Here is a 19,697-nt window from a genome sequence, read left to right on the forward strand (position 1 = left end):
GAAAGTGCAGAGCCTGAAACTCCAAGTTTTTGGAGAGTGCGAAGGAGGATCTGATGATTCACCGTGTCGAATGCAGCAGACAGGTCCAACAGGATGATGACAGAGGAGAGGGATGCAGTTTTGGCAGTGTGCAGTTCCTCCGTGACAGCAATGAGAGCAGTTTCTGTGGAGTGACCTGCCTTGAAACCAGACTGGTGCGGATCCAGAAGGTTGTTCTGATTGAGATAACAGGAGAGTTGTTTAAAGACAGCGCGTTCAAGTGATTTAGACAGGAACGGGAGGAGAGAGACAGGACTGTAGTTTATAACATCAGACGGGTTGAGAGTGGGTTTCTTTAGGAGAGGGTTTACTCTTGCCTCCTTGAGACTGTTTGGAAAGTGACCAGAAGTTAGAGAAGTGTTGATGAAATGGGTGAGAAACGGTAGAATATCAGGAGCGATAGTCTGAAGGAGGTTTGAAGGGATAGGGTCCAGAGGACAGGTGGTAGGGCGGGCAGAGGTAATGAGGGTAAGAACCTCACTTGGAGAGAGAGGGGTAAAGGAGGTAAGTGTGTTGGTGGAAGGAGGGTCTGGTGACCCAGCGGTGAGTAAAGGTGAGTCAGAAAAAGAAGAGCGAATATCATCAACCTTTTTTTCAAAGTGGGTAACAAAGTCGCTTGACAGAAGTGAGGAGGGGGGAGGAGCTTTTGGAGGGTCCAAGAGGGTGGAGAAGATGGAAAATAGTTTTTTTAGGATTGGAATAGGAAGATTGGATCTTATCTTGAAAGAAAGTGCTTTTTGCCTGAGAGATCGAAGCAGAGAAAGAGGAGAGGAGAGCTTGATAGGTTAGGAGGTCGTCACGGTGTTTGGATTTCCACCATTTCTGCTCTGCTGCCCTAAGGACGGTTCTATTAGCACGCAGTGCATCATTTAGCCAGGGAGCAGGAGTGGACTGACGAGCCTGCCGAGATGTGAGAGGACAGAGCGAGTCCAGAGTGGATGAGAGAGTAGAGAGGAGAGTTTCTGCAGCAGAGTTTAGAGGCAGGAGTTGGAACGAATCCGAGGAAGGGAGGGCTGAGAGCACCAACGAGGCAAAGGTAGAGGGGGAGAGGGAGCGAAGGTTACGGCGGACAAGTGCAGGATGGGAAGAGATTAGTTTGTTATGTTTGGAAAGGGATAGAGAGAATGAAATGAAGAAGTGATCGGATGTGTGGAGCGGGTTTACAGAGAGGTTAGAAGTAGCGCAGTTCCTTGAGAATATGAGATCAAGGACATTGCCAGCTTTATGAGTCGGTGGGGACGGAGACAGTGAGAAAGCAAAGGCGGTTAACAGGGATGTTAGTTCGTCTATCTTCCCCGTCTGGAGGTTGAAGTCTCCGAGAAGTACAGCGGGAGGGCCAGTTTCAGGGATGAGTGAGAGGAGATTATCTAATTCCTCCAAGAAGTCCCCCAAGGCGCCTGGTGGACGGTAGAGAACAACAATGGTTAACTGTATAGGATGGGTTACTGTGACGGCATGGAATTCAAAGGTGGAAGGAGTGAAGTTAGGTAGCTTGAAGAGGGAAAAGCTCCATTTGGGAGAGAGCAGGAGACCAGTGCCACCTCCTCTGCCAGTGGGTCTGGGTGTATGGGAGAAGGAATATGCAGTGGAGAGAGCTGCTGGGGTGGATGTGTTGGATGGAGTAATCCAGGTCTCAGTGAGAGCAAGGAAATCCAGAGACTGCAGGGAGGCGTAGCCAGAGATGAAGTCAGCCTTAGGAACAGCTGACTGGCAATTCCACAGGCCACCAGAAACTAGATGTTGGATCTCAGTGGAGCACGTGGGATAGACGAGAGCAGGCCGGTTATATTGATTAGGAGATACACGGGGCCAGTGATAATTGCGAGAACACACATGAACAGGAATGGAGAAAATACACATGATTATAGCATGAGGGGCTAGAAAACTAAAGAAAAGATAAATAAGACACCAGCTCAATCAGAGTAGGATTTGCCTCCTCTTTGCCTCCCTCGTGACTCCCGCAGGACTCCAATGTCTTTGTCAGTCTTACTCCCGCAGGACTCCAATGTCTTTGTCAGTCTTCGGCTGTCTGACGCTGAAGCTGACGCTCCAGGAAAGAGCTACCCGAAATGGACGCCTGATTGCTCAGTTCTCACAGCTGTAGGGCCACGGCCTTCTAATTAGTTAACTATCTACAGCTGATGGGCGACAATAGACTGGCCGTGCCTATATTAATGCAGGCTTGAGTGCTGAGACCTGTAAAGCAGGTTTCGCCTGAGCAGATCTGAGATTTAAAATCTCTCAAACGCGATTTAGCCGTTTAAGCTACAATAACAATTTATACAGAGTCGAATAAATGAAACAGAGAAGTCTAATTAAACAAGAATATAACTTACAGTGGTTGCTGCGTCAATAGGTAATGTCGTCACCGGGTCCAGATGCACACAGGACATGGTTAAACCGTACACCCCAGCGCGTGCACTACGCTCTGCATCAGCCAAACGAGTCGCTGCGCCCTCGCTGCGAGGGGGACCCAAGTTCCCATCGGCAAAAACACGTGGGTTTGCTATCCTGGCTCCAAGATGGTGGAATGAGCTCCCCATTGACATCAGGACAGCAGATAGCTTGCACATCTTCCGGCGCAGACTGAAAACTCATCTCTTTCGACTCCACTTCGAGCGATAGAACTATTAACAAAGCACTTATATACTAATAAAGGACTGGCTTATCTAAAGCCAGTTGAGTAGCACTTGAAATGTTTGGCTCTATGAAACCTGATGTACTTATATGATTCTGTTTTCTTCAAGGTTGTGTCTTCCTGGTCGAACGTACTTATTGTAAGTCGCTTTGAATAAAAGCGTCAGCTAAATGCAATGTAATGTAATGTAACCAATGTGCTGCAGGCCACCCTTGAAAAATAGATATGTTTGATCTCAAGGGGCTTTCACCTGGTTAAAATTAATTATTATGAACTCAATATTTTCCTATTACCAGAATGAAATACTGCGTCCCCTGTAATGCATCAGAAATAATACAACTACAACCATTAATAAAATTAACAATAACAATAATTATTATTACTATAATTATAATAATGTGAATAATAATAATAATAGTAGAATATCCTAAGTATAATAATGGATCATAACACTGACAGAAGCCATTCTACCTTATAATGAGTCCTTATACTTAATTACATTTTGATGATGACAACCATACATTTAAGTACATACACTAAAGTTTTGTCACATTTTTCTTGGTATTGCTTCAGCACACATAACTAAAGGATCTGAGTACCTCTTCCATCACTGGTTAGTGCATGTGATACATCAACACATATTGTCTATCTTTCTTGGAACAGGATTATCTCGCACCACTTACACAGCTGATCAGTGACACAACCTTAAAACTGTCTTTTGATATTTATTCCTTCAGCTGTTGGTAGAATCAGACATGGTTAAGCTGCAGATGTGTTATCTGAAAGTGCTTTGTTCAAACTCAAAGGACACATCTAATGTGATGCATGCTGTAGGGTAATACTGTTACCTGTAGGCATAAAGCAGACAATACAAAAATGAGGATTCCCAGAAAAGGCCTTCCTTACTGAAATGAGGCATGAAAAACATGATTATCCCTGGTGTCATTCCAATAATCTCCCAGTCACATTTAAAAAGTAAACGTGTTATCAATGAGGTAAAATGAGGATAATGAGTTAGGTGGAAAATACTCATTTGGCATATGGACCCCAGCTCAAGCTATTTATATTTTTTAATAATGTTTAGTTCAATTATCTCAGGTTGACCCCTACCACACATTACATCACTTTGAATTGTAGAGCTTTTGTTCTGTATATTGTTTTAAACCTGGAAAAATCTCCTACAAAATCGCAGAATGAAGTTGCGTCAAACTATGAATAGAAAATCCTACAAAATGACATTGAATTCCACTTCACTTGGCGACTTACTCTTCATAGCTGAGGTTCTCGAGGGTGTAAACCCCATCATAAGTAATATTTTGGTGCATCCTCAGGAAACTCTGTCATTGGTTGGGAAGTTTCTATACAAATCAGACAGAGGTCAGCTGCATGCTGGTGAAATAAACACCACAGCAATGTAAAGATGTGATCCTCCTGCTGGCAGCTTTATCTTGTAGCTATATTATGTGTGTATTATGTTTAATATAGGCAGACTAAAGACAATAGTTTATTTCTTGAGAGCATACGTTTCTTTGTTAGGCTTTTCAAATCCGGTCAATTCATTTTTCCAATATTCAGAGCCGGGTAAAGCCTAATTAAATGTGGGCCCAACATCATTTAAAAGTACAAGGAATGTAATGTAGTTTGGTTCAGGTGGAGTATATAGTTTCAAATAGAAATAATGAGTTTGACTCAGGTCACATGACAAAAACACAAACATACTTTCTCTCGTTGTGTCTCTTTTTATTTTTACTTAGTTTTTCTTTTCGTCTATTATAAATTAAGTTGACATCATAGTAGAAGGGGTAGCACAAGTGGTGGGCGAATAGAGGAAGTGGGATGGAGCTGCGGTAAAACTCGCTCCTGATAGGCTGTTTCTGGTTTTCTGAGCGTGGTGGAGGTGTTTAAATAGCCAATCAGGTCGCCTATCCTCAGTATGTGTAGCAGCAGCATTGAACTGACGGCCCTCTCTCGGTGGAAGACCGCGTCCGAGTGACACTGCCTCGTCTCTGCTCTAACCCACTTAACTCAAGTGCCATGGAGGAATTAAGTAGTTGACGTTTCCTGTTGTAACCTTCTCTTTTTTAAGCTTTCTTCCCGTCCGATCACTGCGATCCTGCACCGGTTTATTGACGTTTTTGAACCCTTCTGTCTACAAGCTTTAACCATCCGAAATCATGAAGTACATCATCGGCATCGGCGGGTGAGTTCCTACGGATGTATGAACGGAGGCTATGCTAAGCTAGCTGGCTAACTGGAGCTGCTAGGCCGTACAAGGCACACGTGGAGGAGAGGGCGGTTATGACATCCGCTATAGTGTAGCTTCCTTTTTGTTGTACTGCTGTTCAAAAAACTCTATGTTAGTGATGATTTTTCCGTTTTGTATAAGGGTTTATCCTGGTGATTTAAGTAAATAAACAAAGCTAACGTTTACTAGCATGTAAAACAATAAGCAAACCCGCCATAATGCACAGGTGATCCACCCTTTTATGCCATGAGGCAGTCTTCAATGCCTAAAGTCATTCATAAAATGTGTACAGTTTGTGTACAATTTCTTTTTTTGTACCACTATTCATTCAAACATGCCTCCCCTTTTTCAAAGAAAACTAATACAAACTACAACAATTACAGCAATACTATTGATTATGAATTAAAAATATGTTTTAACGTTTAAAACTGACGGTGGCTATTTAAGGTTGAACTGTTTTGTTGAGGAAATAAGTGCAAATCTATGTTAATGTGTAATTACATAATGTTTAACATATCTGAACTAAATTACGGTGAATACCCTCACAATGACATTGATGTGTTATAATGGTCAAAAACGAAATGGTTGTTTACAGTACAAAATGATTATTCGACCTTGAACAATGTTTTAGTGAGAATCGTAATAAGCAGCATAATATTAAGATAAAGAGAATTGTCAATGTTTTCTGTCATGCATTTACGAAGTTTTACACATAGCTTGATCTGTGATGCATGTCTTTATGAATAAAGTATATTTACCATTCAAAATGAAGTTGTATTTTTCACAAGTACTTCTTTAAAGGCTAGGTACCATGTATTTCAAGTGTTAGTAAAACCATTCATCTGTAAATGTAACAATGTAGGTTGCATTGTCCAACATTAATGTATTGCTTTGTTCCTTGCAGCGTTACCAACGGAGGGAAAACCACCCTCACCAACAAACTGATCAAAACCCTGCCCAACTGTTGTGTGGTACACCAGGATGACTTCTTCAAGGTGAGCCACATACACACACCTGTCTTTGAATATTGAATACAGTTAACCAAAGGGAGGGCTCTGAGTAACACAAGTTGGTACAGTGTTAACACTTTGCTGCCTGTGTTACTAGATATAGTTTAAATTCTTGAGTAAAAGGCTATCGGAGCCTTCCATACAGCAGAGTGGTAGCTCGAGTGGTATGCACCTGGGTACATCTTATTGTATCTTTCAGCCCCAAGATCAGATTGAAGTTGGTGAAGATGGCTTTAAGCAGTACGATGGTAAGCCCAGGTTCTTAATGAAAGGGTTTGAGTGTGTTTGTTTGTTTGTGTCGTATGTCTGTACATGCATAAATGTAATTTGCTTGCAATATAGTCAAACTTGAGCACCGAATACATTTCTTACTTTCTATGCGCTTCTTTGCACTTCAGTCATTACTGCCCTGGACATGGACGCCATGATGAGTACGATCTATGCATGGCTGGACAACCCCGTGAAGTTTGAGAAGTCTCATGGCGTCAATAACACCCTGGATACTGAGATCGTCCCAAAGGCTGACCACAAAGAGGATGAGGAGGAGACTCACATCCTCCTTGTGGAAGGCTTTCTGCTTTACACCTACAGGTAAGGACACATGGTGTTATCTCTCACTGTTAAAACAAGGTGTGATCCGTCAGTCTTGATGTTTATTTTGACTCTTGCCTTGCAGACCTTTGATCGACGTGCTGAACCAACGCTTCTTTATTTCCATCCCACATGAAGAATGCAAAAAGAGGAGGTGGTAAGTGCTTTAGTGTTCAGACACTGTTGCTAACTGGTGTTTATAGTCTAGCTCTGTTTTTTTTAATTAGCTTTATGTAATTGGTGTTGTGTCTCTCTGCAGCTCTAGGAACTACGCGGTGCCAGACCCCCCCGGCCTGTTCGAGGGCCACGTCTGGCCCATGTATTTGAAACACAAGAACGTCATGGAGTCATCAGATGTTGATGTCTGTAAGTATGCACTTTTGCTTTTTTTTAAAAATATATTTAAAGATTACAATTTCTTCTCTTGATTATAACTTGTTTGTTATTACAGTGCAGCTAGATGGAACCAAGTCAAAGGAGCAACTGTTCAACTTTGTCTACGGTGACATCCTGAATAATATCCAGAAGTCTTTTTAATTAACAAAGGTAAACAAATCATCCCACTGTCCTGTTCCAAAATGCCTCCACCCAAATGTGAGTTTCTAATTATCTTTCTGTATTACAGGTCCTACATTCAGATAAAGGGAGCATTTACTCAGCTTGCAAGCAGAACACCGCCTTGCCTTAAGTTTCAACCTGGCAGCTCATTGAGCTGACTGCTACGATGTTTTGTAAATGTTTAACTGATGGCATAAAATGCTGGCATGTTTTTATATCTACCATATTTATTGCTTTGTTACAGCATTAACTCCCGCAAGTCTATGGGTATTTTCAGAGGATGGTTGCACTTATGTCAATAAATGATCCTTCTGCAAATGTTGTGCTTTTCTGATTTATTTAAAAGGGAAATTAACAGCTCCAAATAGTCCCCATGTTTAGCACTGTTAAGTGAGACGCTGTGAGCAGACTGCTTTCACTATCTTCCTCTCAGGCAACAGTTGGTGATAAGTGGAATCACAAGGTTGCACCTTGTGACCTCTAGTACAACCCTTCTCTAAATTCAGACACACTATTTCCCTGGAAGTTTTTTCTTTTCTTTTTTTAATAAACTACATCAAAGGTCCCTTTACTTGGGTTTTATTTTATTGCAAGATTACATATTATATTGAGAGCGTTGGTTCATGCAGTATATTATGCATGTTGAGACTTTTTAGTACTCTAGAAATGCATATTAAAAGGTCTGGAAGGCAGACCATCACTTGGAGCAAGTGGGCAGTGTTTTATTTTCACCATATTCTAAGAGAATATTTTCAAAAGATGCTTCTCTCCAGTTGCAATAATTAAACGTTTTTATTATTATCTGTACATTCCTATAATAGTTAATCAATAAAATGCAATATCCTGTGTAATAAAAGTAACCAAAGACACTTTTGTCTTTAGAAAAAGCTACACTGAAATAACAAGAACCTTTAGCAGCTAGTGCAATATTGCAATTCAATGATAATGAATTTAGCCCATGCCTTTGTATTAAGCTAATGTGTCAGTACTGCATTTGTTTTTTCTGTAATGGAAAAATACTTCAGATTAAATCTAGATGACACATCCAAGGTGTCAGGCCCCTCTGTGGGAGGGGAAAATCGTATTCACTCGGCCTTTCTTCACTACTGTAATAGTGCTAAAGCATGTTACACATTTGACTATAAAGCTGATGGAAAGTAGGTAACAGTGGTATGAGGTTGCTGTTGTGTATAACCCTTCTCATTATTTTATGTTTTCATCTTTGCTTTAAAAACACTCGTCACCAAACCAACCTGCTGCAAAAACAAACTACATGATATTAGTCACCTAACCCAGTCAGTTTTCCACTGCTGTGTCTTGCTGGAAAAAAACAATCCTCAAATGTTGATATTACGCTGCATGCAGGGCTAATGGAGGTCTGACCAAGACGGCATGTGTTGTATTATTCACCCAGAACAAAGCAGCTCTTATGGGTTTCTCTAGTTCCAGACAGGTGGCATGGTTGTTGACGCATCTCAGCAGCAACAGCACAGACACACACAGACAGCCAACATCTGTCATATAGGCTCTTTTTCTTTTTTGAAATGCACTTCAGTTATTCAACTACTGTTAATAATTGAGGTTTTAATGTTACATTTATGGATTTATATGCCCTCAAATGACTCCTCAGTATTTACTTTACACATTTGTTCTCTGGTACATCACAACATTCCTGCTTTATGTGTCCACACACGCATAAATGTTCTGGCATGAACATCCAGCTCCTAACCAGAGGTTTCAAACTAATTCATGAGCTCCAAAACACAACATAAACAGTACTCAAACTCCAGAATATGTGTAGCAGCTTGCCTCCATTCAAGCTTAAAGTGGACCTATCATGCTATATTTGAAACATATATTGTAGGGCCATACCTATATAAAGTATATAAATATATATATTTGATCAAAATACCAAACAGATCCTGCATTTTAGCCATGCCTCATTTCGCTCTTTCCAGCCCTGTTTTTGCAGGGGGCTGATTCTGTGAGCTGCAACTGACCACGCCCCCCTGCAGGAGAGGGAAGTTGCCAGTTACTTTGGCATTAGGGCAGGGATATCTAGATACTTTCCAAGGTTTGACATAATGAATTGTGTTACTTTTAAAGCAAGAAACAATGTTTTCAAATCTGTAATCAAAAAGCTCCTCAAAAACGCTATCGAAGCAGTTCCTGCCGTTGCTACGTTAGTTCAAACAGTAACAACGGACTATTTTTCTTAGCCGATGCATGTCAATTTAAATCAATAAATACAACTATTTTTTAAATCAATAAAATCATTTTCTAAATCCATAAAAGCATTTCAATTAATATTGGGAGTCATGTCGTTACTTTGTTGAGAGTGTGGCCATGTAATAAGCGGGATAATGTGCAGCAACCAAGCGGCAAACTCTGGGGAACAGCCGGGACGCCAATACGGAAGTGCCACACACTGCAGTTCATACATGGGCCGCTAGGGACTGGCTGCAGAAAGGAGCAATTTCCATAGACCCCCATGTTAAAATGCCCAACTTTACAGCAGAAAAAAACATGTTTCTACCCATGGATGCAATAAATATTAGTATCGATATAGTCAGATTCCACCTTCATGATTATGAATCTGTGAGTGAATTGTTTTCTAACACGACCCTTTTATTTATATTAGGTCTTAACGTTTGTGCATAAATTAGGGCGTGGTCACTTTGATGGACATGTACATGCCTCACTGTCAGCTAACAGCAACTTGTCCACTCTGCTAGGCTACAACCATAGAGGCTACAACGTTAGTTAGTCATAGTACTGTACTTGACCCTTTAGCTTTAGCCATGTTCGTGGTGATTGTGCCTTTTAGGGAATATTGTTACAAATACCAGACAATTAAAATGTCGTGCTGTGCGCTTGAATGTACTAACAGAACTTCCAAGAAGTCTAAAATGATAATATTATACATGTTAACCCCGTTCGCAGGTGTTTGTGTGCTTGGTAGCTTAGCTTGTTACTTATTAGCCAGCTGAGCTAAGGACGTAACCCTTTATGCATACATATACATTTATGATTCAGCCTTGGGTAAGACTTTTATAGTCTATGGCTATGACGCCCATAATGCTAAACGGGAGCAAATGTTAACTAGAGAATGCAATTCCTGAAGAAATTTCTAGTGGGAATGCTTTATGCTGAAAAGCTGACGCTAAACTGCTATGCTGAAATGTAATGTGTAAGAAGAAAGTGAAGAATTTAGATTGAAATGAAATGTGTAAGAAGAAAGTGAAGAATTTAGATTGAAATTATACATGAACACAGGGGGCTAAGAAAGTAAAAAGGCTTGGAAAAGCAGCAGAATATTTGAACTGCAAACTTCTGAACTAACTTGATGGCGAATGATCTGTCACCATGGCAACGGCATTTGATGACACCCCATAATACGCTTAGATGCGTTGATGGCTGCATTGTTACCAAACCTGTGAAGTTTTGGGGTGTTTGGAGCAGTTTTACTGACGTTATGAGAAAACCGTGTTTCATGGCGAGCATTGTGTTGCCATGGCAAAGGCATTTGAAGAAATCTCAAAACTGTCCCATAGATGTCTTCACGGCTGGACTGTTAGCACAAATGTGAAGTTTGAGCACTTTTTGAACATTTGCATAGGAATTATAGCGACATCATGTTTTATGGCGAGGGATGCGTTCCCATGGAAACGGCATATGGTGAGATCTCAGATTTGGCGTAGAGCTGTTGAGGCATGGACCGGTGATATACAAGTGAAGATTGGGGGACGATTGGACAGTGTCCATTGGACTTATAGCGACATCATGTTTTATGGCGAGGGATGCGTTTCCGTGGAAACGGCATATGGTGAGATCTCAGATTTGGCGTAGAGCTGTTGAGGCATGGACCGGTGATATACAAGTGAAGATTGAGGGACGATTGGACCGTGTCCATTGGACTTATAGCGACATCATGTTTTATGGCGAGTGGTCTGTCGCCATGGCAACGACATTTGATGACACCCCATACTACGGTTAGATGCATTGATGGCTGCATCGTTACCAAACCTGTGAAGTTCTGTGCTGTTTGGAGTATTTTCACTGAAGCTATGAGAAAACCGTGTTTCAAGGCGAGCATTGTGTTGCCATGGCAACGGCATTTGGAGAAATCTCAAAACTGTCCAGAAGATGTCTTCACGGCTGGACTGTTGAAGTCTGCTGCATGTCAGTTGGAGTGATGACATCATCGTGTTCCATTACACAGGTGTTTATATTTGAGCTAACGAGCTCTGTAGAGATCACAGGTTTCCATTGTTCTGAATGAGAGATAAACCTCTTACATGTGAACGTTTTGTGGAAGAACCGTAACAGATATCTGTGAAATTTCAAAACGTGAAGCATGTCAAGGAAGTTGAGTATCTGAAGTGTAATTGTTGTGTAGTTTCGGGTTAATAATGTGGCCTTTTTGGCAGTTTAACTAAAGGTGTGCGGCTGCTGCATCTGCCTGAAATTACAATGGGCTTCAATGGAGGAATGTTGAACGTGTTTGTCACTTCATGCCCTCAAGAGGCATTTTGTTGAATTATTTTTTTGCTTAATTATTTGTCATTTTTCAAGCTACGAGATGTTTTCCTACGTTTATCATGAAAAATTATGTCCCAGGAATGTAGGGTTTGGGAATTATGGCAGTTTTAAAAATATATATGAAGGCACATTTCAAGATTTCTTACCCTAGCTGTGACATCACGCACTCTAGTTAATGTTAAAATGTGAAGAAAACCTCTAAAACAAGGTCTGAACAAATGTTAATATCTCTAAAAGTAAGAATCAGATTTAAAAGTTGTTTTACACGAATAATGTCAGAAAGATTTGTAACATTTTAAAGTTAAAGTCGCATGAAGATTTGTTGAAGTCTGAAGATTTCCTCCATTGACTTCAATGTTAAAAATGTGATGTATTATGGGATGTATCTCTGGAATTATGAAAGTTATGAATGAGAAAAGTAATAGCCATCGATTCCCGTTCGAGCTGAACGTTTTGATGTTTGAACGGAGTTTCTGCGATGTTCAATGCGGGAGGAGAAGAGGGCCAAAATAAGTCGTTGGAATAATAATAAACTTTTCGTGCGTAGAATAACAGTTAGTACAGCATTCCCACTAAATAAGGGACCCAATTATCCCAGTGGTGGCCGCCGGAGCTAACGGAGCCGCAGGGGCCTAGCTCCAGCCGGCGTCCCGGAGCTAGCCCACTGCGGCTCCGTTAGGTCCGGGCGGTGGAGTCCGTCGTTATAACTGGAGATCAAGGAATGCAGCGAAACGCAGACTTGGTTCGCCTGCTGTATTAGCTAAATAAATTATGTTGAACAAGGCTTATTAAGCTGAACATCGCCACAATTGTTCTGCTATGTATCGATCGGTACTTATTTTCTTAACGTGTGAATGACAAGCATTAAGAATAACAAAATATAGCTAATTCTCTTGCAGATTGTCTCATTTGATTATGAATGTAACGTTTATATAGGGGAACTACACTGTTAGCAGTAACTTGGTATGCATGTGTTTCATGTTCGCTTAGTTTCTTAGCTTGAGCTAGCTCTGTTTACTTCCAGTTCGGAGGCAGCAGGTCCCGCCTCGGCTCCGCCTCTTTGCCTACTAAGGGCTTCTCGGCAACTCTGCAGAATTATATGGGTGACGTCACGGACACTACGTCCATTTATATATACAGTCTATGTCTGCAACGCAGTCGTTGCACATTATCCCTTACATATGATTATATAGACAGGGGTGCACATAACTTTTTTGCCCTGGTTCTCAAAGGAGCACCTGGAGATGTTGCTTGGTGCTCATCCTTAAAATGAAATAAACCGTAACTTTTGAGGGGGTCTGGACTTTATTTGCCAGACACACGGCACTGAACACACAGAGGTGAACACAGAACACACATGCAGAGGTGAACACAAGACAACATTAGCACGACCAGTAATCCTACAAGCTGTCATCACTACCCTCCTGACTGTTCTCCTCATTGTCTTCCTCTCTGTCAGACATGGTAGCTGATGGAGGCCTACTTCTTTCTCTCTGGTTGAGTCTGCGATTAGCTGCTTGCATCCACAAGTCAACAGCTCTGTTGTCATATTAGACAAGTGGATGTAATCAAATACGTATGTGAACATAACCAATAACCTACCATAGCCAATAAGAAATGAATGTAACTTATTGTATTTGTGTTGTTCATTCATATCTTATTTTACCTTAACATTTATTTATTTATGCATTTTTTTCATCTCCAGTTTTATAGGATGTTTTTGGTTTACTGTCCTATAGTATACATTGGAATGATTTCAAACCTGTTTATCCCAATAATTATAAAGGAGTGCCTTAGAAATATGTGTTTACATAAATTGTGACCAAACTGTTTGAACTTAGACTAAAGTTAACTATCTAAACACTCAGAGTCCTTACCTCACTGAGCTGTAGTATCAGCCTCTCAGTCTGACTGGAGAGGACTCTCCCTCCACATCATTGTCGAAACATCTTCTTCTTACATCCGTTAGAGCAGCTAGCACCAGATTCTAATAACAACAGCGCCGGTACCGGGCGGTGCGCCCTTCTCTCTCTCGCTCCCACGCTCACTCGCATTTTGTCTGTGAGCTGCGGGTGCCAGATAAGCCAACATCCCCCATTTTCATCACTTACAGCGCCCATCGTACAGGGCAAATGAAACGTGTAAACGGGGTGAAAAGGGTGTTACATTTACTTAATTATGAATATTGTTACATCAAGGCCGAACATTAGGATTAGCAACAAAGGTCAAAAATGTTTTTCCGATTCTGGCGCCCTAGGCGAACATCTATACGCCGTGCTTACGGGCCCGACCCGGGAGTTCATAATGCAAATAGCTAATAATTCTGTTCTCTCTCCTCATCTTTCTAGTTTTATATTGTGTTTGTATCTCGCTCTTCATCTCTCAACATCTCTCGATCTATCATAGACTCATCTCTCTCTAATCTCTCGCTCCATCTCTTCTCTCTCTTCTCTCTCTCTCTCTATCTCTTCGTAGCTCTCTCTCTCTCTCGCTCTATCTCTACTCTATCCTCTCTACTCACGCCTCTCTCTCTCTCTCTCTCTCTCTCTCTCTCTCTCTCTCTCTCTCTCTCAATTTTGGTACGCAAATGCGCCTTTTTTCAAATGACCCGGTGCTCTTTTTTTGGCGGAGGTGCGCATGGCTCGCTTGCCTCGGGGGAGGGAGAAAAGAGCCACAGCGGAGAATAAAGAGAAGGGCAACCATAGAAACCATGTAAGGGAAGTCTTCTTCACTTCTTTTGTGGCAGACTACAGCGCCACTTACAGGCCTGGCATATGTACTACAGCGTCTCCAGCGCTTTCGAGCAGCAATGGCCGGCCGTGGCCCAACCTCTCATTCCCCTGATAGGTGGAGAATTGACCAATAGCCGTAGCGCCACCGTCCTGACGTCAGGACAGTGTTCAAATCTGGATCAGCCTGTATCAGATCCATTGCAGCCCCTTTTTTTAGAGATTTGGGTATGGAGGAAAATAGAGAGAGTTGTGTTTTCTGACACTTGGTGAGTTCCCTGGAACACCGGGGACACATATTCATATATAAAAGACGTACAAAAGTGCATGTTGCATGATAGGTCCCCTATGATGTGACTTCAGGTCATGGGTTGTTTTATGCATAGAGTTTGAATAGCTCAGACAACCAGTTCATTCAAATCATTAAAAGGTAGAGAGAGGAAAAATTGTGAGTGTGGAATATTGCAGTGTAGTTTAGTTTCGAGCAGGATACAAATTCTAAAATCCTTTATCCCATTTGTTGACAACACATTAGTTTAACTTGGATGAACCTTTTCCAGTCTGATAGTTTTTTCTTTTTGTAAAGTACTGTTTCAGTTTTGAGTTCACAAAAGCAGGTATTCTGCCTAACATTTTAACAGTAACTCATAATATACTTAACTTCCATGCCAAAAATCCTTTTTGGATGGTGGTAATTTCCTCAACAGGTAGCTCGTTTTCATACGTGTGTGACTTCACAGCGTGCGCAAGCAGGTCAGTTTGAACTTGTATGTGAAAGATAAGGTGTTACGTAAGCATGACTTTTGCTGGCATGAAAAAGGATCATGGCTGCATTACTGCCCTCCACTCTTGATTTGAAGAGCAATGTCATTGACAAAAGAACCAAGTAGTTAAAGCTAAAAACATTTTGCTAAAACAATGAATCAGAAACAGAAACAGGTTTATTACCAGGTAGGTTGACACGTACGAGTAATTTGACTTGATGTCATGGTGCATACATAAAAGTAAATCAAAAATGTAAAACACAGATAGAGAACTAGATAAATATAAAAAATATAGTAAAATATAGCTTGGAGAAACTACTATACACTCTTTCCATAGATACAGTACTTTGGCAAATGGAACAGTGTTGATAGAAGATATATGTCTTCTGACAGCCGCACTGCCTTGGAACAACAACCCTGCAGTTTTCTAAACCACGCCGACCTCCGCACTGGCACTAGAGCTGCAGTATTGGCTCTCACTTGATCTTGTTTGCGTACGTGAGCATGTGTGTGTCTGTCTTTGTGTCTGCACGTGTCTCTTGCTCCCTCTCCCCATACACACCTCTCCACAGTGCATCCAAAAAGCAGAGTAAGCAACAGTCTGCAGTGGTTGACTTAAATAGACCATATAAACAACACCATAAATCCTGCTTTCAGACCTCTAACTCCATACAGTTAAGGTTTGGATTATCATCTCCACCTCACACAGGTCAGACAGGACACGGCCGTGCGACCGCTAAACCAAGCTGGCGGCAGAGGTGACTGCGACTCTGTGGCCTCTTGTCTGAAAACAGTTTCTTTGTCTCGCTCCTATGGCTCACGGCTTTGCAATGCATCTTTAACATATTTCCTCCTGTTTTCTTCTGGTACCCAACCAAGAAAAACAAGGACAGGGCGCATTCAGTTAATCAAATCATCCTTTCCCTCTACCACAACTGTTGAAAGCCTCCTTCTCAGCCTACGACTTGTTGCTATATTTACTGCTTTTACTACAGTCTAAGAGGAGCCCATGAAACCAGCCGGCGGTGCCATAAAACCCTTTGTAACGATTAGGGATGTTGTGAAGGCTTGTTTTTGAAAACGTGATGCTCTTAAAGCCGCCCTGGCTGTGAGCTGTGCAGGGTTCACACTGCACCTGTGGGGCTGATGTGAGGTCAGCCTTTCACCTACTGTGGTGCACTCACTCTGTCTGTGTTTACGCCGAGGGCAACAGGCCTGACCACAGTGCACACCAGGGCCGATTCTTGCTATATGCGGACTACGCGGTCAGATAGGGCCCCCAAAAAGCTAGAAACGGCCCTGGTGCAGACACAACAAGACACTTTGTGATCCATATTAGATGCTTAAATTGTAAACACTGCTGTTGCGGCTGCTGCACAGAGCTATAGTCAAAGAGGTATTTAGATACTTCAATTTAAAACATATTAAGTTAGTTGCAGTGCATTCAAGCTTATTCCCCCCCTCCTGAAATAGTTATACAAGCATTACAAGTTCAATGTACTGAGGTGTTTAGAGTACACATTTTGTATTTACAGGATAATATGGGAAAATGTTTACTGAGCATATAAGATCAAGGGGCTCTTGAGGCTGCAGTCTGCTGTTACTGTGTCAACTGGTTTGTAATGGTGTATCTGTAAATGTGTTCAAACAATGCATGATGTGTATTAATTAAGAGTAACATTTTAAATCAAGAGTTATAATTTCCGTTTTGTTCATCGCCAGTGGCGGGAGGTAAATATATTGAAGTGTTGTGTTTTGGGACGTATCTTACCATATTCGTGCCCCTTTATACAACCCTGCCTACCCTGTTAATTATTGTACTCTTTAAATCAACAACATTTTATTTGACAGTTGTGGTTAATAGTTATTTTCCAGATTAATATTTGACACATGAAAAACAAATGATGAATTTATGAAATATATTCTGTAGCTCTCTTCACGACACAGACCGGTTCTTTAAAACGGGCGTTTGTTTCTTGGAGTTTTCATCTTGTAGCCTCCGCTCTTCAGTTACGCCGTGAGAACTACAACAACGAATTACACGTATACATAGCCAAACATATTAGCATTATTGTGCTACACATATATGAATGAAAATAGGACATATGAAAACATAAAACAAATACATCGTTGGCCGCTTGTCGTGAAAGGAGATTCATCTTTAAAGTTCCTTTTCCGTATAACCTTGTCAAATTATAACTTTGTCACAGACTTCAGCAGAGCTTCAAATAAAGACGTCAACCCACGTTGAGTTGTCCAGTGTATCAACAAAACACGCGGTACCAGTACATGAACAAACATTCGTTCACAGGAAACAACAAACACTTACGCATATTGGTTTAACATATAAAATAAACTGTATTAAATCATGCCATATTTAACGATTATAATATTACATGAAAAAAAAAAAAATTATTTATTGAATTTAACTATGAAATTAAAGGTGGGGTAGGTAATTTTGGAGAAACCAGCTCGAGTGCGCTAGAATTTGAAAATACACCGGAAAAAATCTGCCACTTCCTTACAGAGCCCCTCCTCCAACACACACGAACGCGCACATGACCAATGAGGGCACGAGATAAGTCATCCAGTTATTTTAGCCGAGCCGGCTAAAATGATTGGTCGTGCTTTTTACAGTACTACGGCTTCCACAGATGAAATTGTTTTATGGATTTTTTGTCAAAGCATATTCAAAGATATTCATTGCTATCGGGATGTTAAGAGCATTCCATGGAATATAACAAAAAGTGTATCCTTCAAAGTGAAACCAGTTGTTCTAGATTTTGCAGTTTCACCAGAAAGTCATTTTCCTTCCCCTCTCTGTTCAAACTTTAAAGAGGTGCAATTATCATTCAAAAATAAAATTAAACAAAAAAGCAAAGATAATAAGAAGTACCAAAAAAACAATAAAAGTGGCAGGACTTTGTTTAATCTTTTTTGCTCTTACATGAATTATCCTAGAACCCTTCGGATTTATCTTGTGACCCTTTCGAGGTGTCTTGAATCATCCTTAAAAACTGCTCTATGTGCAGATTAAGCTTTTTAAACTACTATTTTAAAATTAAAGCTTTGTGTATTGTCAGGCTCCAAAAAATACAACACTGAAGTAAAACACTGATTGAAACATTAAATGTATTCACTTCCCATCCATATATAACACATAATTTGTGTTTTAAAAGTTGTGGTGGTAACATGTCAAACTTTTATGCTTGAATATCTAGTCCGTACCATCTGTGGAGTCACAGAAACAATTACTAATATCCTCCTTGCCCACATGTCCAGACCTGCGTAAGAACAGTTATATAAGACCAGCTTGAGAAGGGAAAGTCACCTCATTCACTGTCACTTCGGTCAGAGACACCACAGAGAGATATGTTTTCCAGAGCCTTCCGCCCAGCTCTTCTCATGGTACACAGTGTACATGAAAAGTACCACATGGACCAAATGGTCAAATCTGAGGGAAATAATAACATGATGCACCCATCAGTGTGGGCCTGAGGATCATATCCTGTTATGGTGGGTCTGGGTGAGGCCTGGTGCTGCCAGTCTGAAGCAGACCACTGCCTCCCACTCCTCAACCATCTGAATCACTGTTTACTTAGACAGGAAGGCCGTACGCTATACAACATCATCATCTGCTGCATGTCTGTGACTCGCTTGTGGCTTTGGCAAAATGGGGTTTGTGTTTTCCCCCGACGGCCAAGTTTCTAAAAGTAGAGACAAGTAAAAAACAAATGCTTGGAGGAGTAGAGCCCAGCCTCGGAAACCACTGCTTCTCCGAGCCGTCTGAAGCCTCTACGCCCCCTCCTCCTGGAAAAACAGAGCCCTATTTAATCATAGTAATGACTAATGAAGGGCAGATCCTGGGCAACATTTTACAAAGTGTGAACACACAAAACAAAGGAAGAACTAGGAAAATGTGGTTTGTTGGAATAAAAGGCATTTTACATTTAATAATGTGAACCTAAATAAAACTGAGTGCCCAGAGATGCGACTGAAAGAACGGGGGAAAAAAACTGTTACCAGTTTTAATTCTAATTTTTGCTTTCGTAGTTTTTTTTCCATGCTAGAGACAAATGGGCCAGAAAAATAATTTATGAGGCTCTGAATATACTTTTATTGGCTCCCACCCTTCATTCACACATTTGTATCACCTAAAATAGCTAAAACACAGAAATAAAATGACATCTGCACATTTAAGGCTGGTTTGTGGTAAATAAAAAACACTAAACATGCCCTGTAAAAAAACTGTGATAATTGCAACTGTTTGGATATTACACCTGCAAATGGGCTCCTTACTTTTTACTTTTAGACACATGCAGATCTTTTCCTTTTGTTTGGCTTCCCATTACACTGATCCAGTTTAAGAAAAAACAACAGGTGTTCAAAAGGCTTTTTTATATGAAGCCACTGTATTTGGACATACACATAAACAATTTCCAAACCCAGGGTCAAAGTACCAAAAAACTATATTCAAAATGTGGTTTCCTCTGCACTGCCTAACATTAATCAGTGAGGAGTATTTTGCCCCTCTCCCTGAGTTTGAACCCCTCCATTGCCACACTGTGGTGCAGTTTCCGC

At 41.0% G+C, this 19,697-nt stretch overlaps 1 protein-coding gene across 2 annotated transcripts; it reads left to right on the forward strand.

Moving 5' to 3' along the window:
- The first annotated feature begins 4,609 nt into the window (after positions 1-4,609).
- mibp2 (muscle-specific beta 1 integrin binding protein 2) lies at positions 4,610-7,399 on the forward strand. Of its 2 annotated transcripts, XM_034221349.1 has the most exons (8): positions 4,610-4,877; positions 5,827-5,917; positions 6,132-6,180; positions 6,331-6,523; positions 6,609-6,680; positions 6,783-6,889; positions 6,975-7,069; positions 7,149-7,399. In XM_034221349.1, exons 1-7 carry the CDS (start codon positions 4,852-4,854, stop codon positions 7,058-7,060), a joined length of 624 nt encoding a protein of 207 aa, XP_034077240.1. In that variant the 5' UTR covers positions 4,610-4,851; the 3' UTR covers positions 7,061-7,069; positions 7,149-7,399. The 2 variants fall into 2 exon arrangements, with proteins under 2 accessions (XP_034077240.1, XP_034077241.1); XM_034221350.1 differs by lacking the exons at positions 4,610-4,877; positions 6,132-6,180.
- Positions 7,400-19,697: the final 12,298 nt, after the last annotated feature.

Source organism: Gymnodraco acuticeps, unplaced genomic scaffold (genome assembly GCF_902827175.1).
Source record: "Gymnodraco acuticeps unplaced genomic scaffold, fGymAcu1.1, whole genome shotgun sequence".
Taxonomy (NCBI): Eukaryota; Metazoa; Chordata; class Actinopteri; order Perciformes; family Bathydraconidae; genus Gymnodraco; species Gymnodraco acuticeps.